At 38.1% G+C, this 23,257-nt stretch overlaps 1 protein-coding gene across 1 annotated transcript in view; it reads left to right on the top strand.

The window, feature by feature from the left end:
- Cpb2 (carboxypeptidase B2) overlaps window positions 1-23,257 on the top strand; it is a 56,503-nt gene that overhangs the window by 4,218 nt on the left and 29,028 nt on the right. Inside the window, exons 2-4 of the mRNA XM_013141224.3 lie at window positions 15,574-15,649; window positions 17,552-17,676; window positions 19,185-19,293. Of these exons, the coding sequence (XP_012996678.1) occupies window positions 15,574-15,649; window positions 17,552-17,676; window positions 19,185-19,293 (310 nt within the window). The remainder of the gene's footprint in view (window positions 1-15,573; window positions 15,650-17,551; window positions 17,677-19,184; window positions 19,294-23,257) is intronic.

Genomic DNA, 23,257 nt, shown 5'->3' with positions numbered 1-23,257 from the left:
TATTGTATAAATACTGTAATTTTAGAGACATGATCAAAACACCTCATTCCTCATCTCTCGTTGTCTCATGAATTTTATGTAATTAGGATTGTCTTTTCCAACACTCCCATGAAAATGAGAATATTCCTTAGCTTTTCAACCTAGTTCTAAGTAACTGACAGTCCTTGGATCATCTACCTTGCAAGCAGCCTCAGTCCAGAAATCAGAATATCAGTGCGCAAAGTTATTATTCAGATATCTCAGTCTGTGCAGTTAAAAGAAAAACTTTAATTAAATTTAACAGAGTGTAACTGCAAAGAATGACTTGAATAATGATCAACCTTTGTAATCTGAAACTCAGAGAACTCTAATCCTTTATGAACAGAAAACAGAAGTGAAGCACCGAGATGGGGATGCAGTTTAGTGGTAGAGGACTGGCCTACCCAGGCCCTGGATTTAATCCCCAGCGTGGGGTGGGGGTGGGAGTGGCATACAGAAACAGCCTGATTGGTTGTAACTGTCTTTGCTTATTTGGGTATGGTCTGATCAGACAGCAGCCTGTAATTGGCTAAAGCTTAGCTTCTGGGGTTGGCTCAGACTCAGTGAATTGTCACCAAAAACAAAGTCCTCATTTAGACTGCTAGTATGTTTGCCTACTATATCAGGTTACTAGGAAAGCCGAGAGGCATTCTTCAGGACAAATTTATTTTCCCTTATAGGAAAGCAACCCTTCCTCTAATCTCTTCCCACACGTACCCGTGATTGCACTCTGCTTTATATAGCCTCATCCTGCCCTCTGTAAGAGGGTACAAGAGTCATGAAACTCATTTTCAGAAACTGTAAACTGGACACAGAGTGAGTAAGTATCGTTTCACCGCCTACTATTATTATGGCACTTTGGTCAAAATCAAGTATGGAGAGTCCAGTCTACTACAGTTTAAGTCTGAAGATATCAAAATATTTTTAACCTTGTAATGTTATTTCTCAGGACTGTTCACTTTTATATTTCCTTAATGCATTGCTTATTAGGAGACAAAAATTTAAAAATATTTTTTAAAAAAAGAGAGGCACATTTGCATAATATACTTTTTGCTTTTTTTATTCAGTTGACTAATTTTGATGCTTTTTCCTCTTTTAAGGCTTATTAGGCTTTTTCAGTAATTATTATTGTTCCTTCAGCTTTCTTTATTCATTATTTTCACTGATAACAGACTCCCTATCAGGCTTCCTTGAGAAGATTAAGTAAGAAGGCCTTTGGCGAGAGATACAGCACAGTGCCTGCCTGGCAAGCCCAAGATCGTGAGTTGGATCTCGACCTAAATAAGTAAATAAGAATACCTCTGAAGCATTTAAAAGTGACATCTGAATCAGTATATCTCCTTTGGGAGGGTGGCCCAAAAAATTAACAACTCGCCCCAAAGAAAGAATAACTTGCTCATAGACAATGGAAAAATGAAAGAAAATTCCCCTAGCATTTTATTTTCTAGGCAACATAAGTCTTCTACATGAAATTGAAATTCAGCTCCTCTTAGAATAATGGAGAGTTCATTTGCCTTGTAAGTGACCACATTTCATTTTTAGCTCCATTTGTTGGAAAATTCATTCTAAAATTAAGATGATTTAATTATATTCACCTCCACTTCTTCATATTTCACATCAAATGAGAGATTTGCGTTTGCCACTTTTTTGGTTTAATTCCCAGAATGACACCCAATTAATCTGAAAATAGGGGCCACAATCCTAAGCCCAGAATCTAAACGCCTTGCTGGCCAAATCCTAACCTGTTGTTCATCCTGGTATTCTTTTCTTTATACCAGGGATTGAACTCACGACCTGATTCCTGCCAGGGCAGGCACTTATGCCACTAAGCTAAACTCCTGGCACTCTGGTGCATTTCCATAAGGCCCATTTTCCTCTCCATCTGGATCACTTGCCCTCCTTGAGCTCTATCCACTTATGTGCCTACACATAAACCATTTCATCACCCTTTCATTTGTCAAATCCTGCCTCTCAAGGAAGTCTAGTTTCTCCGATCACCTCAGCCAAAAAGTGCTTCTGACTTTGTATTCCTAATAGCAGACTATTTATGCCACTCACAAAACAGTTGTCATGTTTTATATCACAGAGTAGGCTTTTGCGTCCGTTTCAGGTTAATCTCCCCAGGACATAGAATCTGGGGTGGAGATTCTCATGTAGGAAGCTTACTGGGAAGGGGTCTCAGGATCAACATCTATTGGGGGATGGAGAAAAGAGAATTGAGCAGAAGAGGAGTTAGCCAAGGTTCAGGGGAAAACAGAATGCACAGTGGAGGAGAATGATGCCATCACAACAAAGGCCTCGACTTCTCCTATAGGGAGCCTTAGCCTTGAATAACTGATTCTAATTGGGGCAAGCAGCCATGCCTTTGTAACTCCTATTCCTGGTCATTGGCTGTGGACTAGACCTAAGGTATGGCATCACCTTGAGGAAAACCACTCTCTTCCATTAATGACAGGTCCTAGAAGAGGACTCAGCTAAGAATGTCAGCTGCCAACGCTACCAGAGCTAAGCAAGGGAGGGTTCATTCCTCGATGGAGATCTAGGCTGATTATGGCATCTACTATAGTCTACCTGCTGTGCCATTCTGATCAATTTGCATCATAAACTGTGCTTCGAGAGCAGTTCTGGAATTCTAATTGGTCTCCTTTCCCAGAGGAAACATAAAAACATTAGTGGAACAACTAAAAGTTCCACAACTATGGCTTGTCTTGCCCCTTTTTCCAATACTTCTAATTCTCCTCCACTGCTCATTCTGGTTTCCCCTCAATCTTGGCTAGCACTTGTCTTGACACTGATCCTCAGCCTCAAGGGTCTAAGTCTTGATCAGTCCCTGTGCTCTCTTGGGCAATGGTGTTGTACTTGTCTGCCTGCATCAAAATTGGACAAATAAATTTTATAGAATGTCTAGGCTTGCCACCTGGGTGCCAAACACAATCTTCCCACCATACTCACTATGCAGCAGTTCTCCTGATGATCAAGGTCCGTGCCCTTTCTACAATACCTTTTCTCCTTTCTGGTGTTCAGTCCACATAAGAAGATTGAATCTGGTAGGTAACAGTAACAATGTGCCTTGGGAAGACATTCATCCTCTGGGAACCAGAATTTTTGAATTTACAGAGTCCATATTTATAGACCGAAAGTACTAATTCCCCAAGTGGGTTATTCACAGAAGGACATCATACCGATGGTTGATGTGAAGTGTCTATTGTAACTTGTGAGATGTCATTCCTTTCCAAGATAGCACCTCAACTGACTTTTTTGACAACCCATTCTAATTGTCATATCAAGTAAGCAGCTTCTAGGAGGTATTGGATATTATAGCCCCAGTGGATTCCATGATAACATGCTAATTAATTTCTGAACTTTTCTTTCTGAAAAGTAGGATCCATTTTTTTGAAGTCCCATCAAGCTTTTGTTCTTCTGTCTCCATCGGTTTTAACGTGTTGTATCTTATTGAATTTTATTATATGTGAAGGAGATTATACAGAAACCATCGTTCATTTTCTGTTAGTTGATTCTAAATACCCTGTAATATTGTCATTCTCTTGAATGGTTTTACATTGTCTTGATATGTTTGATGCTACAGTATACGAAGTTATACCCAAAGATTTTAAGGGAAGAGACACTATGGTAACTACTATTATGTCGAGATTATCTTGTGGTAAAACACTATTTTGCTTAAATGACTATGTTTAGACCTGCACTGTTTTGTTGTTATGCCCTCTTTTTTATCTCAATCTCCTTTTTATTATCCACTTTTTCATTTTTATCCTTTTAATTAAGGGAAAAATAAATAAAATATAGCAGGATATATTATAGTAACCCACTTTGATTTCCTATTAACTTGATTTGAAACTCTGTATTGCTCTCACCATCTTGTTTTGACTGATTTTCCTCTATTCTGTTATGCTAGATAGTACCAAGTTTGAAAGTCTAGGCAACAGCTATGAAGACAATAAGATCCATTGTGACACCCATTCTGGTTGACTATTATCTTCTTTTGAAGTCCTCTAATGTCTCCAATGTTTTGGTTTTATTGGTCTTATTCTTTACTGTTTTGTTCAATTTTATTGTAACTGATGATATAGGCAATTCTTTTTAAGATAACAAGAGGCATTATGGTAACCATTGTTGATCACCTTGTATTTTGTTTTTACATTATGTATTATGTCCATCCTTTTGATTTGACTGACTCTGTCCTGGTATGTCACATTTGGTTTTACTTTCTTCAAAAAAAAAAAGTAATAAGAACTGTGGGAGTAATAAAACCCAAAATGTGTAATTGTCATTGTACAAAAGAAAGGAAAAGAAAGTTCTCTAAAAGATATAACTGCATATATATTTAAGTGTATAAGAGAGATAACCATTTTACTGAGTTTTGTTGGATTACTGAACAAAACTGTTTGCAGTCTCACTGTTTGAAAGTCCCCTCTATATGCTTTAATTTTGTAACTTCAACAACTATTTCTAAGGTGACAATATGTAATTAACTAGTGATTTCCTACTGTTTATTTTTTCTGAAATTCTGTATAACTTGTACCATTTTTCTGTTTTTTTTTTCTTTTTTCTCCTTAAATAAAATTAAAAAAAAAGAAAAGTAGGATCCTTGATCTGAGGCAGTGTTATATGTGGGACCTTATATCACTGGATCAAACTCTCTAATGTCCTCATACAGTGATGCTGGTCACAGGCAGGAGAAGTGAACGTATACTTAGAAGGGAAAGGACAATGCAATGGCCTGTATTTAGATGTCTGTCCCCAAGGCCTTACGCTGTCATAGGTGGGACTTTTTTAGAGATGGCTGGATGTAGAGTGTGTGACCTGAAACTGATTCATGGAGCAATGCTAGGACACCAGGATTAAGGGTGTGAGTGTTATCTGTCCTAAGTAGCCTGGATAAGATCCAGATATAAGGGATAGAAAGAGCTGTGGTTGTCCCTTGTTGCTTTGCTGTCTTCTGCCTGCTATGAAATGTTTCACCTCTACAATGCCTGTTGGTCATGCCACCCCACCTTGGAGCCAGCTGATTATGAACTGAAACCTCTGCAAACTCTGAGCTAAATAAACTTTTCTTCCTTTAACTGTGGGTGTCAGGTATTTTGTCTCAGCAATGAGAAAAGCAAGAGAGACAGGGAGATACAGTCAATATGCTGCCAGGTGCAGCCATGGACAAAGAAGACGTGGGGATGCCTGCTTCAGGCTGAGAGTCTGTACCAGCCACCAAGGTCAAAATGTGTGCTAGGCAAGGATTAATGGAAAACAACAGATGGTATTTAACACTGTAGATACCTCTAACAGACACCTCTAATTGCAATCAGCCTGCTAATAGTCTAAGTGATAGCTCTTACTGGAATATTCAGCACGTTTCTGTTCTAATCTTCTCACAAAGATGACAGCCTTTCATGTTACCAAACATATGGAGCAGTATTCCTAAGGGAAGTGTTTCTAGAATCTAATTTCTACCAAGAATTGTTCTCCTGTCTTTGTCATGATGTATAATTGATAATCATTTGTCCTCTTAATATTGTTTTGGAGAGGTTGTTCTAGCCTATCCCATATCCTTCAACCCCTAAAATTTCCCTGAATCTGTAGTATTCATATTTTTTTATTTTCTGTAACTAGTTTTGACTAGTCTAAAATGTAGTTCAACATTTTCTATTTTTAAGAGAATAAACCCAAATAAAATGAAACAGAATAAAGCCAATCAAAATGAAACAATGACAGCAATACAGGATTTCAAAACAACATAAAAGAAAATCAACAATGGCTGCCATAATGCATCTTGTTATTTTCAAAATAGCTGTCCATACCATTAGCCAAGTTAAAATCAAATCAAACAGAAGATACTCAATAAAAACAAAGCAGTGAAGTTATACAGAATTTCAAAACAAGATAATAGGAAATTAATAATGGCTACTATAATGCTTCTTGTTATCTGCAAAATAGCTGCCCATACCATCAGACCTAATAAAATAAAATAAAACAGAATTGAATAAAACCAATCAAAATGATACTGTATTTCAAAATAAGATAGTAGAAAATCAACAATGACTACCATAATATATCTTGTTATCTTCAAAATAGCTACCCATGCCATCAGATATAAAACCAAACCAAACAAAGCAGAGTAAGACCAACCAAAACAAAACAATAAAATGATACAGGATTTTAAGACAAAATAATAGGAAATTAACAAAGTTTACCACCTTTCCCTTTCAGATGTTTCCTCCCCTTTCTCTTTCACAATATCTGTTGTCCATTTTGGACACCACTAACTCCTTCCGTTTTTTATTCTAGGGAGACAGTATATGTTCACCTACATGAGTCTACACCATTGCATTCAAGAGCATGATCTCAAGTTGTATCCATTTACCTACAAGAGCCTTGTGATTATTCTTCTTTATAGCTGAGTAACTTTCCATTATATAAATAAAAATGTTGTATCTTATCCCTTCTGTGGTTGATGGGCAAGCCATCCCTGCCTTTTTCTGATTCCCTGTTATAAGGAGCATTGTTTCTCTTTGAATTTCAGCCTATGAATTTTCTTTTGAGTTAAATGTGTTTCTTGTATAAAGCATACTGATGGATCTTGTTTCTTGATCCACTCTGCCTGTGCTTCTTTTTATTAGTGAACTGAGGCCATCTACAGTGATGGTTATGGCCAATATGCACTGGCTCATCTCTGCCATACTTTTTTCCTGCCATTGGATCCCTACTTTTCCCCTCCATTAAATTATCTGCCCCACATCACATGCTGTTTTGCGGCTGTCTGGGACCGTCATTTTTATGCCCTCTAGAATGTTCTTCAGTATTCTTTGTAGGGTTGGTTTGATGATCATAAATGCCTTAAGTTGTTCTTTGTCATGGATGTGTCATATTTATCTGTCAACTTTGAAATGTAGTTTTTCAGGGTACATCAATCTGGGTTGGAAGTCGTTTACTTTCAGGAAATACTTCACTCCAATCTCTTCTTAGCTTAATGGTTTGTGTTGAGAAGGCTGTCATGATTCTGATGGGTTTTCCTTTATAGGTGATCTGTTTGCTTTCTCTAAGAGCCTTTAATATTCTGTTCTTATGCTGAATTTGTGGGATGTTAATTATCATATGTCTAGGTGCAAGACTTTTTTTGCTAATGTTAGTTGGAGTTCAGTATACTTATCTGTATATCAGGTCCTTTTTCCAAGCTTGAGAAGTTCTCAGCTATTACTTCTGGAAAGAATCTCTTTATGTCTTTTGCGTTGACTCCTTTTTCACTGACACCTACCATGCTTAAATTATTTTTGTGTGTCATTTTGCAGCTGTTGAATTGTTATTTCTGGCTCCTTGTTATTTTTAAGAGGTCTTTCCTTTCACAGTTGCTAGTTGCCATCCTGTCTTCAAATTCTGAAAGTTTATCTTCAGTTTCTTTCGAGCAGTTTTTCCAGCTTTCAATGTTGTTTTTAATTTCCTAGGTATCTTTCTGAGTCTGTTTCATACATGCCAAGTCTTATCTTTATTGTTCATTCAAGGTTTCCCTCATTCTCCTATGCTCCTCTTTTGTTCTATCTATACCTTCTTTAGATACATTCAGCAACCCTTTTATGATATTTTTCATTTCTTCTTTTACCTGCAATATCATTTTTGATCCGATTTCTTTTATAGCTTCATGAAATAGTTTCTTTATTTCAGTTGCCATCACTCCAGAAATTTCAGACTTGCAACTTCTACTTTCTTCCATGTCTGTGTCTCCTGGACTTGTTCTGTTTGGACTGGAGGCAAGAGATTGTCTTTTGCTCCTTCATCTTGACATTTTCTTGGGTTCCTCCAGGTAAGCAGGTAGTAGCATCCCAGGTGCTTCCCACGTTGGCTATCCATCCACTGTGTAGAGGTGTCTGTTAGACACCTGATTTCTCCTAACCCAAGTTCCTCAGGAGGCAGTAGACTGCAGGGTGGGCTTCTTTAGAGTCCCAGCTTCTCCAAGTCATGGCTGATTGGTTCTCTTGGCCCACACTGGCTACCTGACAAAGAGTCTTGATGGCAGCTGGCGTGCACATGGGGGCTAGGCTGACTACTTCTCCCCACCCAGACTGGTACCTGCAAGAGAGTCCCAGTGGCAGCCCACATGTGTGCAGGTACTAGACTGGCTCATCTTTTTTTTTTTTTAATGGTTAAGAAAATTTTGATAGTTTTATTGTATCATGAGGTATTGAAACATCATAACAAACAAATATTTGGGTGGTGAGGAAGCTGTGTTCTCCGTCACTTCTTCGGGTTACTAAAGCAACTTGTCTGTAGACTAAAAAATAAAAAATAAAGGGACAAAATTTTGCAATACTTAAGTCTTTCCAAGGCATGCACGGGTGCAATACAAACTTTTCCTGTCAGTGCAACTAGTCTAGCATCCAAATATAATCTTTTGTCTGTACTTTGGGAGTGTGTATGTCACACCATGGCCTCCGTTGCAATTGATCACTTCTTAATTGCCAAGATTAACATGATCTCTTTGATACAGTGGACTGGGATATCCAGGTAGGCTTGTTCCTCTTTTTTTAAACTATGATATTTGTGCTGAACTGCTCTTTTTTAGTGTTTACTAGACTTTTTTTATTGTTGTTATTCATGTGTGTTTATGATACATAATAATTACATTCATTTTGGGGAATTGGTATAATTACATATCAGATTTCATCATTTTCAATCCAGTGATTCCCCATCCTATCATCCCCATCCCCTTCCTTCTAACCCTGCCCATCTGCTGTACAGAGTCTTTTTGTTTCCTATCATATCTTCTTTATTTTACTCTATTTATATTTAAAGTTTCTTATGTAAAAGAACCCATATGACATGTAACTTTCCATGCCTGGCTTATTTCACTTAACATTATAGTCTCAAATTCCATGCCTTTTCCTGAAAATGACATGACTCTATTCTTCTTTATGGCTGAATAATAATCATATATATATATATATATATATATATATATATATATATATATATCTACAACCATACTTTCTTTATCCATCTGTCTGTTGATGGGCATCTAGACTGTTTTTAGTACTTAGCTATTATAAACTGTGCTGGTACAAACATATGTACCCATATATTACTAGTATAGTTCCTAACTCCTCTAAGAATATATTTTGGAGAGGTATAGTCAGTAAAATTGTTGACAGACTTATGTATAAAAAACAGAAACTTTGAAATAGTTAGAAGACAATATAAGGGAAATACTGGACGTCATAGCACAGGCAAGGGCTTCCTAAACGGAACTCCAATAGCAAGGAAAGTAATATCAAGAATTAATAAATAAGATTACATTCAAGCAAAAACCTTCTGCATAACAAAGGAAATAGTCAACAGAGCAGAGAGATACCTACGGAATGAGAAAGAAATTTTTGCCAGCTGCTCTTCTGATAGAAGACTATTATATCTAGAATATATAAAAAATGAAAAACCATTTACTTCCCCCAAACAAATGACTCACTCAAAAAATGAGCAAATGATCTAAATAGATACTTCTCAAGAAAGAAGTACAATTGGTCATTAAATTTGTGAAAATCATGTTCATCTTCATTAGTCATTAAGGCAAGGAAAATTGCAACAACTGTGAGAGTCCATTTTACTCCAGAGTGGCTGTCATCATCATCATCAACAACAACAATACACACATATCATCATCATCATCACCATCATTACCACCACCACCAACAACAACAATAACAATAGCAACAAATACCGGTGAGGATTTAGGGAAAAAGAAAATTGTGGAAATGTTCAGCAGCTTCTTCAAAAAAATAAAAATAGAAATTCCGGGTTTTTTTTTTTTAATTTTTGACACAGGGTTTTGCTAAGCTAAATTGCCCAACCTAGGCTTGAGTTTATGATCTTCCTGCCCTACCAATCAGACTGCTAGGATCACAATAAAGGGTTATCATTCCTGATTCTGAATTGTATGTTTTAGACTATGTTTTCACAGAGAATGGGCAAGTTAATTTATGCTGAAATAAGCTTATTAATTATATACTTAAATCCATACTAGGTAGAGATATCAATTATTTCCAATTCTTAGTTTTGATACAGATGTCATCTTGATAGCTGAGTAGCATGTACCTGAGATGTTGCCTTTGCAATGTAACATATCCAGCAAAGTGGCCACAATTGGTGAGAGTCATTTAACTGGTGAATTAAATGTAGATTTGATGAGAATCACCATCCCTGCATCCATTAGGTCTTTAAGAATGGCTAATAATCATCATTCCCCCAACTCCACAGGATAGAGTAGTATTTCTTTTTCTTATCTTGACTAATTGGAAGGTAGTTTCAGAGATTCCTCTTTGATTTTTTTCCCACTAGTAGGAATTAGGGAAATGATCACTGGGGGATCCAAGGATTCAGTGCACCCACTATTAACTGGACTTTGTCTGGGACTCCACATTCTCAGATTTCCATGTCAACTTGGACCCTGCATCCAAAAGACCACAAAATGTTAATGCATTTCCCTTTCTGCACTCCGCAGGGTTACCTGAGTAAATTGCCACAAGTCTCTTTGATAAAGGGTATAGAAGTCACAGTCATTCTCATACTACAGTAGGGACTTTCCTTTTTGGGACCTGATTTCTTCTTCAACCAAGAAATCCTAGGTCTCAGAACTGACTCAGATTCCAAAACTGATTTTTGATTGAGATAACTGTCTTCAGCCTCTTTTATATCTATCCTTGATTTGTTTTGATTGTAAAGATCAAGCAATATTTTGTTGGCTGTTCATCTATCTTGTCTCTAAGAATCCCTATGTTCTTTTTATCAACTCCATAGTTTTCTGAAGGTCATGCTTCTCTCACTGCCTCTCTGACCTTGCTGCTTACTGCAATAGTTGTGGCTAACTTGTCACTGATGGTAAAGTAGTGCTATAGAGCTTCTATTATACAGGACTCTCACGGCCTCCATTGCTGTCTGGGAGCTCGTCCTGTAGCTGGCTCTCAGAACCTACCTCACTTTGCCACCTCATCTCTGATTCAATTAAAGTCATGACATAACCTGGTTGTGGAAGTGCTGGTTGGGCACGTTAGTAAAAGAAGGTGACTATGTACCAAAGAAGGTACACTTGTTCACTTAAAGGATTTAACATCCTATTTAAATCCTTGGGAGATAGTACTAACAAGTCATTAGGATGGTTTTTAAAGGCTTGCAGGAAGCAAACATCCGCACTAGTGAAACAGAAATGTCAGAATTAATGTGACAGATGATAAAAAAGGGAAATACTATGTAAGGCTAGGAAACTCAGTGGGTGACTGATGATGCTGCACTACGGGCCCAGAAGACATCCTATTTATTAAAATGATAAGGGTTGTGCTGACAAGATGAGACAGATGGCCACCAGCATTACTGAGCAGCTTTGGCTTTTTCACAGTCAAAGGAGCTTTTAAGTATCTTCTTTGATCAAATTAAAGAGTAAGTGTTCTTTTTGTCTTTCTAAGTAAGTGTGGCAAAACATAAAATTCATTACCTGGAAAAGAAACAACTTTAACATTTTAGTTATCATCCTACGTTGTATGTTTCTTTTCACATTTACAGGTCCCTGCAAATAATTTTAGGTCAGTTGAATATAATTTCCCCTTTGGGCACTAGAAAGACCTTTCCTTTTAAAAAAAACTCTGAGTTGATCCCTCTTCTTCTTACCTTCAATTATCATTCTTTGCCCTCAAAATCAGTGAAAACAATCTGTTCATTATTTCATCAAAACTTTGTTCTACTCCCTTTTTCTTTTAAATTTAGTTTTCCAAAAATGGTATCATAGCCTAATGCATCCTTTTTATCTCTTTTAATACATTAGGAAGCTCCACCTCATAAGTTAACTATTATATATCAAGCTTATTCTTTATAATGATTTCGAACATTCTAAAATGTGGAGGTACCACCAACATTCAACAGTTTGCTAAGTATTTCAACATGCTGCTAAGTATTTACATAAGATTCCAGTTATTGCTACTACGAATAGTGCTCTAATACATATCCTTGAATCTATGCATTTAAGCAGTGGATAAATAATTATACTACACTTGATGAGGAATTAACATAAAATTTCCCAGGGTGTGGTCTCTGTGAGTCAATTTTTCCTTCTGGTGATTAAGTCTCTACAGATCTGTAAGGAATAAATTTAGTTCTGGGGAAATAAACAGAAATCAAACTCCAAGACAGTGAAAGTGAGGCTTTTAGTAATACTCTTATAAGAATGGTACCTATACACACAGGCACTCCCCAGTTGAGATGCTATTTTTTTATTCCTAATGCCCAGGGGAACCTCCCCCATCACTCATGGCCTGGGATCCGGAGTCACAGTCTACTCCAGCAATGTGTTTCATCCCATATCTGTGGTTCCTCTCCCCTCTTCTCTTATATTTTCTTCTCTTTGTACTTCTCTTTGTAATTATTGGTAGCTTTTTGGCTTCCAAAGATTTGAGAAACTTATTTAGTAACTATCTCCTACCCCAGAACCCTATCTCTGGTGTGAGTCCTTCTACAGCCTCTGTGTCCTTGTTTGCTAGTTGACTGAACCAAGTCTAAGAATAAGGGCTTGTGTCGTCTAATGCAGGACCCTGTAACCTACTCACTTGCCTTCTGTAACTAAAGTGAAATGAAACCTCTCTTTTAGGTATTCTAACTGGCATGCCCCTGGCCGGGTTCTATCAATAACCTGTTTTTTAAAGATAAAATTTGTGTTCCAAATGTTCTTTGATTTACAGAAAATTTGCAAAGATGATACAGCCTTCCTGCATATCCCTTACTCAGTTTCCCCTAATGTTAGTATTTTATGTTACAATGACATATTTGTCAAAACTGATAAACCAACATTGCTGTATTATAGTATTAACTAAATTTATTTGGATTTCATCAGTTCTTCTATGAATGTTCTTTTTCTGTTCCAGGATCCACTCTAGGGTAACATGGTACATTTGATCATCATCTTGCCACTGTTCAATGTCTGGAGTGCCATTGCTTCATCCATTCTGCTCAGTTTTTTAGTTGTTTCAAGCAGTAGGGTGTGTCTGGTCCTATTTCTCCATACTACTTGAAGCAAATCTAGGATCGCTTTAAATAGAAAAAGAGAGAAATAGTTTCTTTCTGATTTTAAGATATCCTCGTAGTTCAAGGGCAACAATTGTCTGAAACTAAAAAGAGAAAATTTGTTCAGTTAAAAAAAAATTGCCAGTCTTCTTGCTCATGCCAACAATATCACTTGATTTTAATTTAAATAGTACATTTTTTTTAGTTTACTCAGAAGTATCATGGAAATCTGATAACTTCCATAGTGTTAATATATTCTACCTATAATTGCAATTCTTTACCTTATGGCACCTTTTTTCTCTGTATCTAAATAGTTTTCACCTTGGAGATTGGTTGGCATGTTTACTGTGGAGTGAGCAGGAATAGTCCAGACTCTTTGTATGACAAGCAAAGAATTACCAAAGATGCACTCAAAAAGCACACGAAAACCAGCTATATTTATTTAAGTTCACAGAAAGGTGTGCTCAGCACAAGAATGTGCCGATAAAAGATATGAAAGAGACCAAAAAATGGTGCCAGAGTGACAGAAAAGTAACAGCACTGCACACAGGTCCTCACACACAGAAACAGCTGCAGCGACAGCCCCAGTGAGTCAGGCTTTTTAAAGCACCTCAGCCCAGGAACACAAACCCTAGATGCGACTGGCAGACATGATGACGGGGGCAGAGTCATCTCAGCGGCTCTCAACACACAGAATTCACTCTGCTCTTAATTCTGTTTATGAGCTGTAGTACCTATTTATGAAATCTTAATGAGGTGGGGTAGGATAAAAGTGACTGAAGGTCAGGATAAGAAATCCAACACGCCTAGTCTGTGCAAGAAACTAAGAATTCCTCACAGCCTTGTAGGAGTCGGAAGGCTCAAAGAAATATGGCACAGAAAACATGAAAATAACAAATAAAACCAAATATCAGCTTGTATGAAATATATTAATGTGATATGCCAAACTAAGAGATGAAAGCAAAATCCATTTGTTTATCTCTTAAAAGCATATAAAATCCATCCAACTCATGATAAAAATTCACCAGAGTGGAAATTCTTTAATAAAAGACAAATATAAAAAACCTGCCATAAGCATTCTAAAACATTAGAAAGTTTCCTAAGAATCATCTTGTATTTTTAATCTCCATTTCTATTCCGCATTGTACTGGAGTTCTAACAAGGTAAGACAAGACACAGAAGAATACATAAACCTACCATGTTTATAAAGCTAGATCAAATAAATCTAAGTGTGTTCTTTGAGAATCCACAACAGGAATACATACAAAAATGAAGAATCCATACTATAAATAAAAGTAAATGAAAGTGAAAACAGAGTAGTAGATATAAGGAACTCACAAAGAGCTTCAAGGGTGACAAAGAAGGTGAATTTCTTAAGTGGGATGGTGATAGACGTTACTTTATAATGAAGTAAACAAGCATTAGCATAAATATTCACTGTGTGTCTTGAAAATAATGCAAGGTCAAGTGAAAAACAATTTTTATGTCTGTTATTAATTGATACACAATACTTATACATATTTATGAGATAAACTGGTGCTTTGATACACGTACATTGTAATCAAATCATGATATTTAGCATATTAATCATCATATATATTTATCATTTGTGATGAGAATAATAAAAATTCTTTCTTCTAGCTATTTTGAAATAGTGAATACAATATTAGCCAAAGTCATTCTACTGTGCAACAGAACACCAAACTTTATACCTTCTAAGTGTAACTTTGTACCCATTGACCACCTCTATCATTCACCTCCTCTTCCTTACCCTTCCTAAGCTCTGGTAACCCCTCTTCTACTCTCCATCTGTGAGATCAACTTCTTAAAATTTCATATACAAGTATAGTACTTTAAGTCTGACTTATTTTACTTACCATGATGTTCTCTGCTTCATCCATGTTGTCAGAAATGGCAATATTTTATTGTTTTAAATGGCTGAATAGTACTCCACTGAGTGCACATGTATACCACATTTTCTTTATTCATTGATCCACTGGTAGACACTAAGATTGATTCATGGCTATTCTAAACAGTGCAGTGATGAACATGGGAGTTTCACATACTGATTTCTTATCCTAGTATTAGGATCGCTCAATCAGATGATGGTTCTATTTTCATTTTTTGTGAGGAGTCTCCATATTGTTTTCCATAATGACTGTACTGATTTACATTCTCACCGACAGTGTACAAGAGTTTTCTTTACTTTCATGTATCAATAAAGACAAATTCATTATTTTCTTAGTACACACAAAACATACACACACACAGGATAAAAAAGAACTAAGTACTCTATAAATCTCCAATTAAGATAGTTGTTTATTTTGCAATTGCTTAAGAAAACATTAAAGAATATATTTATTTTTATACCTGCTCTGAGGGAAATCATCTGTCCTCCTAACATCTTACATTTGCTTTCTTGTTGGGGTTACCTAGAAATTTTTCCAAGTATAATGTACCTAGTTTTCACATTTTCACTTAACATTAAACTGTGATTTTATTTTTTATCCTCAGTGGCCAGGTATTATCTGCTCTTCCAAGAACTTCCAGACAAGTTCAAGTTCTACAGAACATCACTGCAACCTATGAGGTAATTTTCCCTAATTTATAGTGGTATTTATTTTGTATGAGTATTGTATGAGTATTGTATGTCGTGTTCCTTCTTACATTCTGTCTCACTTACATGTATCTGGCATGAACTCTTTTGTTAGAGGTTTTACTCCTTCCCATAAACACGTGACTGTTCACTCTCTAAATAAATCTTCCTTTGTCATGTTGGTTTTTCAGACAGTTCCATAGTTGTATGTCCTTGTAAAGTTGCTATAGTAACAGAAGTCCGATAGAATTTTGCTTGTATAAAACCATAGGTTCTTAACCAAGGAGTATATGAGAAACTCAAAATATAAATAAAAAAACAAAATGAAAGATAGACAAGAAAAGGGGAGAGAGTGCGTTTGCAAATAGAAATGAACCAAGAAGCAGAGAGAGTGAAGAGGGAGAGGAGGGAAAGGAGATGAAAACAGAATCAAAATGTATCATGTATGTGTACCAACTCCCCACAGGACCGTAGTCATTATGTACTGTAATGTACTAATAAAAAGTCAGAAGTGAGAAAAGTTTCTCATGCCTGGGACCCGTCTCTAGGATGTCTAAGATGTGGAAAATTGATGAGTTTACAAAGCATCACGTAGAAAAGTGATGGCTTTGTTAGTGTTCTCCAAGAAGCAGAGGCCACACCAAATCAGAAGTGCAACAGATAGCAGTAATGCTTGCTAAGGATAAAAAGGAGGGAAGTGGAGGCAGCAAGGAGCACCTCAGAGCGTGGTGCAGTTGACGCTTCCGGGGTAAGAAGGACCTCGCATGAGGATCTCAGACTGCAGGGCACTTCCAGTGAAGGCTTGCTGGCACAGGGCTGTCCATTAGCTGAGTAACCTGTTGTAAGAGCCCCATTTGTACCTAGGAGCAATAGGCCTGCAGCAGCGCACCCACAGTGCTCAGCAGAGCTGGCTGCAGCCCTGGGCCGCGTGGCTGCAGCCTGCTGTGGCTCACCAGGGATGAGTGGCCACTGGAACGGGCGGCCCGCAATCTGCTCACTCGTGCTCTTGTCAGCAGGAGCCGAGTGGTGTGCTTCCATGGCCGTCACACCAGGAGAGAGAGGAAAGCACTCAGCACTTACAATGCTCTCTCTTGTTTTACTATTTGATGTGTAATTTTAGACAAATTAGCCATGAACCTTAATTTCTTATCAGAAGAATTAAAAGAATAACATCTGCTTGATTTATAACAAGCTGGTATTATGATGATCAAGGAAATGTGTGAAAGTGCTTTAGAAAGATGCAGTAAAATGAATAAAAGGTAAGTATTAATAGAAGGCATTGTTCAGAGGCTATAATTAGATTAATAGAAAGGAATAGTCACATGATAATATCAAGTACATGAAATTTTTATTGAATAATTTGGGGGGTTACTGAGGATAAAACTCAGGGTCTTTGAACTGAGTTGCATCCCAGCCCACTTTTATTTTTGAAACAGTGTCTTGCTGAATCACCAAGTTGCCTGGGTTAGGTTTGGACTTGTGAGCCTCCTGCCTCAGCTTCCCAGAGCGCTGGGATACCACCATACCTGGCCTAAATGAAACCAATGTACGGTATAGTCAACTTTTTTTCTAGGCAAACTTTTGCTTTTTCTTTAAGAATCTGATATACACATCCAGTCTTACAGATGAGTAATACATTCATTCATTGTCTTGTCAGATATTTATTGAGCATCGGGTAGGTTCCAGGCCCTCTTCAGCAGTTCAAATTACAAAGAAGAATAAAAAAGAGTTTACTGGAAAATAAATGTTTGCATTATCATATGTGTGGATGAATACCAGCAACCAAGAAATCTCCTTTCCATATCTCCATTCTAGATACAACTTTTATGGCTCTGGCTACATATGAGAATAATGTGAATAACTGTTTTTAATCCATTTTGCCCCTTGAAACTATAGATTGTTCTCTGGCAGCCGGTAACAGCTGAATTTATTGTAAAGAAAAAAGAAGTCCATTTTTTTGTGAATGCATCTGACGTAAGCGACGTGAAAGCCCATTTAAATGAGAGCAGAATTCCATTCAGGTAGGCACAATTTGATATACACTGAATAGCTGTAATAAATGTCCACTTTGCATTAGGAGATAGTATAACTGCTTTCTGCAGAAATAAAGGACATTAAACATGACAACATGATATTCTTTCAAGTGAGCTGGGGATAAAGCCCAAGGCCCATCTCTATGACAAATGGCTTAATCTCTCAAACTACAAATCTTTTCCTGGAATGAAGGTTAGACTCAACATTATAGAGGCTCTCATTATTCCTCTTTTGGGGTCACTCTGCCCCACAACTAGGGAGCAAAACTGTTACTCACCATATGGGGCTTTGTGATACTGCTTTTCAAAAGCTGTTCATGAGTAGGGAGTAGATTTTGATTTTTTAAAATTCTTCCTTCACAAAGTTAGCAAACATTTCTGCATATGTGGCCCTAAATGACAAAGTCTGCAGAGAACCTGGGTTGGTGTCTGCCACTGATGTTTATCTATCTGTGTCATCTTGTAAGATTTATCAACTTCTTTGTGCTGCAGTTGTGTATATTAGAGAGTAGGACAGCAACTATCATTTCAAATAAAGGATTTTTTAAAGTTTTAAAATCGTGAACGATTTCTGTGCAGACACTAGCCTTTGCTCCTTTGGATTTTATCCAACATGCCCAACTGCCAGTCCCTCCTGCTCCCTCACACTTTTCTTGGGCCCGTGCTCTCTCCTATGTATTTTGATAATATGCTGTAATTATTATGGATATGACATCATAGGTGTTCACAGCCTTCTAGGAACTGTACTGGACCAATCTATGCAGTGTGTCACTTAATTCTTATTTATAATAAATACTATTTCAATTTAAATCAAATTTTTAAAATTTTACAAAGGTGTTTCTTCATGTTAACCAACTGAAATATAGTCTATGTACAAATCAAACTGAAATCTTTCTGATGTCAAAGCCTTGGCTTTTGGGGGAAGGGTGGTGCTGGGGGTCTAACCCGGGGCTCTGTGCTTGCTGGGCAATCCCTCTACCACTGATCTAAATCCTCAACCCTAAAGGCTTGGCTTTTATCCACTGGCATAAATAAAAGAAACCGTTGTTAATATGGCAGCTAATGTCAAATTGTTCATCCCAATGCTGGTGTTTTAATTCATCTAGCACATTTGCCTGGTTCTGTTTCTCCTTGACCACTAACTGAAAATAGAATCATAAAATGTTCCTCTGGATTGAAGAAAGTGTCCATTAAAGTCTACATGTTCATATAAAAGATGCTAAAGAATCACAGGGAAGCAAAGTAGATTTGGTGAGAAAGAAGTTCTGGAGGTCCTGAAGCCACATCCAGGCAGAGCTGCTTTCATTCAGCCCCCACTTGGGTTCTGCTGAAATGGTGAATTTAGCTAATCACAGTGTGAGATGGTGACGTTTTACCTTGATGAACAGCTACTCATTAGATCTGTTAGCCCTTGTTTCCCCCTGCTCACCTGCTGTAGTGGGCGAGAAGGCCAGTGCTCTGCACGGAAGGCAGCTCACCTCTGTTTTATCCCACAGCGTCTTGATGCGAGATGTGAAAGATCTCATTCGACAACAGACTTCTAATGACACAGTCAGCCCCCGGGCCTCCGCATCATACTACGAACAGTATCATTCACTAAATGAAGTAAGTCATCACACTGACCCTCAGAATTACCATTTTCATTTAACCAGCATCACCATTCCAAATATGAGAAATTGTTAAGGAATTATAATTGGTGGAGGATTAAAAAAAATCATGCTTAGGTTGATTGTATGATAGTGATTCGTATTTTGTAGATCTCCTCCCCAGGAAGATTGCATTGTATGTGGTGAACTATCTGTAAAGAGGATGTTTGCACATAGCTGAAAGTATCTCCATTCTCTAGGGGTAACACTGCATGTCAAACAACACCACAAAATGATATACAGGATTTTTAAATTTAAACTGCCACGAAATATTACCAGTCTAATTATTCATGCCTTTTTGGACCAGTATCCAAAATTTTCTCTTAGTAAGTAACTGTAAGATTACATCACTAAATTAAAGCAATATATTTGCTTATATTTAATATACTGTAGGTAAATGTTTTACTCCTTTGAAGAGGAACCTACTTAAACTAATACAGTAATCATCATTATCATCATGCCTGTATTTTAACCATTAAGTGACTGGATTATTTTCCTCTCAGTGTTGATGGGTTCTAGTTTTCCTAGAAGGAATTTGAGCATATTTTTGGTGGTCAGTTACCCTCAGTAAACTTTAACACAGTGCCCATAGCCATTTCCCCGTGGTTTTTAGCTGAAAGGTAAATTTCTCAGAAGACTTTCTCTTTTGTATAGTGTACTCCAAGAATCAAAAACACCTTGAAGGTTTTTGTCTTTCTTAGGAGTATATGCTGTTAGATTATCTAATAGGACTATTTTAAGTATCTTTGAGTAGGTGGCCAAAAACTGTTAGGGACCATATGCTAGGCCTTATTACCTGAGAAATAGGTAATATGAATCAATTTTGTAGTTAATCTTTAAGAACATCTCTCCTTTCCAGTTAGTCTGCATCTGGAATCCATGTGCCTGGCTGACTGACAGAGGTATTAAAATTGTACTCCCTCTTTTATCTCTCATATCTTACATCTGTTTCACATAGAACACACCTCGCTAGCATCTGTCACCAGCAACATGTAACAAAAATACAGAGAGGCTAGATAGGCATGATTTGCAGACCACAGAAGATGGATATATCACTGCTGTATTGAGTTTGATGGGGAAAGAGGAATGATTCAAGCATTTTTTTAAAAGTTAATTTTTCCACTCAAAAAGTTGTTTTCTTATTTGTTGGAAAAGATAGAAAATAACGAGTCCATGACAGTGTTAGTTTGCTAGGCATTCTATAAGCAAACACTACAGTCTGTGTAGGCTAAACATGAGAAGTTTATTGCTCACAGGTCTAGAAACTGAAGTGTGAGGTCAGGATGTCAGTAGGTTTGTTACCTTCTGAGGCTGCTTGCTTTGACTTGCAGATGGATACCTTCTTGTGACCTCACATGACTTTTTCCCTGTGTATCCATGTCATACTTTAGATAAAACCCCCTGCCAAGTCTTATGTGCATGGAAGGTGACTGGACCATTGGGGTGCTGAACTCCTCCATGGATTCAACCACTGATGAGTTCAGTGGCTAACTGTGGTGTAAGAGATAGACCTATTGGAGGTGGGTCACTGGGGCTGACCTGGAAGGGTGTGCTCTTGTCCCAGGTCCTTCTCTCTCTTTTCTCTGCCCCCTGGCTACCATGGGTGGGGAGCTTTGCTTCCTGCACTCTTCTGCCATGGAGCCATCCAACCATCGATGAATACCCTACACACCATGAGTCAAAATTAACCTCTCAGCAGAACCAAGAATGGGCGAAGACCTGGGCACCTGACAGTACACCAGCCTCCTCCACACTGTCCCCACCTCACTCTCACAGCTGTCATGCATCTACTCACTTTCTAGAACATCTTCCCCTAAGGGTACCTCAGCAAGTTCCTGCTTAAACACAGATATCAAGTAGATGAACGTGTTCCTGCCTCAGGGAACAAAGTCTAAGACGTGTGTATCTGGAGTGTCAGTACTAGAGAAGGGCTGTGCCACAAGACTGGCACCCTGGACTGTGAGCACAAGTGTGCAGAAGAGTTTATTGTCTGAGTAGAATTTTGATGGCTCTTGCACTTTCCAGACCAAGGGCTCCATTAGTGACAAATACCTTAATCCTATGGCTGTTTTGGGAACCCTTCTGCCAAGGTCAAAATAAACAGGTGTTTTGTGAATTGTTAGAAGCAGTATAATTGGAAGCCTACAGAAACCAACTTAGGGCACACCTTTAAGTGGATAATGGACGAGATATGTGTGATAGCTGACTGTGTCAACTTGAGTAAGAAATGCCTAACTAAATCAGTCGGCATAACTCTGGGTATGGCCAAAGGGATCTAGAAGACCCACCCTGGTGCACCCAGCAGGCTTGCTGCACGTATGAATAAAAGGGAAACGAGGAAGGAAGGCTCATTTCTCTTTCTTCAGAGGAGCTCCAGTCTTCAGCTTCTTGTTGGACTTCATCTACTGCTTTCCAGCAGACTTTTCAGGTTCTAGGCACGCCCTTCAGCAGGTTTGTTTTGACACTAACTCACATGAGATGGAAATAAAAATAAGGACAAGCTTTCATGGGACACTGAAGTGGGTTCCAGGCCTTTGACTGGGTCCTTCAAATCTCCAGCGCTTAGACAGCTTTTCTTGCACTTTTCCACGTCTGACTCTGTGTGTGGCCGTGGTAACTAATCTTATAAATTCTTATAGATTTATATACCTTGCATTAAATCTGCTTCTTTAGTAAGCACTGACTGCTACAATGTGCAGCCAGCACCACTGGTTGGGAATGGAGCAGGAACACACTTTCATGGGGACAGATGAGTACCTGTTGGGATCAGCTTCCAGCAGTTCCCTGGTCCCTGAGGTTCATATTATGGTGGTATGGGAGCAGACAGAGCTTATGTCAGGGACATTGCAGAGGGTCATCACTGGGCCTGCTTGTACTCCAGAGTCAAGATAATCAGGAAGAATACCAAAATCATGCCTTCCCAGTGGGAATTCCAAATAGGACCCTGTGAAAGTATCTCCATGGGAGATTCTCCTTGGATAGCCTATCTTGAATAGTCCACATGGAGACTTCAAAGCCACAGCACCTTTTGATCTTAAGCCCATTCCTGGAAATTGTAATAGTATCAGCCGCCCTATCAACTTCAGCACAAAGGCCACATGGGAAGAGGGTGGTCTGAAGTGCACTGTGGACTTGACCTCCAACATGAAGCGCCCCCTGCTTCTTCACACTACTCTAACTCTTCCATCTCCCTGACACCCCACTTGTCCCCACTGTAAGTCAAAGCCTGTAATATAAAGGTCTTTTTCATCCTTTATGCTCTGTTAATCTTGCTTTCTTTGGCCAGAATAGAGGAATCAAGTCTTTAGTGCACTCACCCCATTCAACCCCAGCCCGCCCCATTTTTTCTATCACAGAAGCTTTCTAATGTGTTAGCGGCAACTCAGGTAGGAAACTAACCACTGCTTTCCGCCTTGTCCAGTGGGCTTGACCTGCAGGTGCAGGTGTCTGGGCAAAGCAGATGTGTTCCTGAAGGAGCAGGGGAGGTGAGAATTTTTTTTCAAGATAGCTGAAAGGGAAAAGACCTGACTTTAGTTGGGTGAGGATCTCTCTCCTTTTGGTGGAAAGCTCTATTTCCTAAGGTATAAGCAACTTCCTATTAAGTAGAAATTAAGTAAGAACGTTCTTGCTTAAGGAGGCTTTGGGGATCAGGAAGAAAAGGGCCCTTGTCTTCTGCTGTCATGCTTCCTTACCTGGGCTCCCACTCCTTTCCATGAACACAGAGCTGCGTATAAACTGATGGATGTCTCTACCTTAAAGGAAAAGAAAAGTTCTTATTCCTGCATCCTCCATTTGCAACACAAAGTAAAGTAGCATTTAAATGTAAAAACCAAAACAATTATATATGGGTGTGTGATATGTGTGGTATTTTCTAAAAGGTGAAAACTATCCTGGTCACTGGGTACCAAAAGTGATTTACAAAT

This window comes from Cavia porcellus, unplaced genomic scaffold (assembly GCF_034190915.1).
Source record: "Cavia porcellus strain 051 isolate PalLab524CR breed Dunkin Hartley unplaced genomic scaffold, mCavPor4.1 scaffold_21, whole genome shotgun sequence".
Taxonomy (NCBI): Eukaryota; Metazoa; Chordata; class Mammalia; order Rodentia; family Caviidae; genus Cavia; species Cavia porcellus.
Note: the sequence above shows the minus strand (reverse complement) of the source record. Positions and strands in the feature narration are given on the sequence as shown.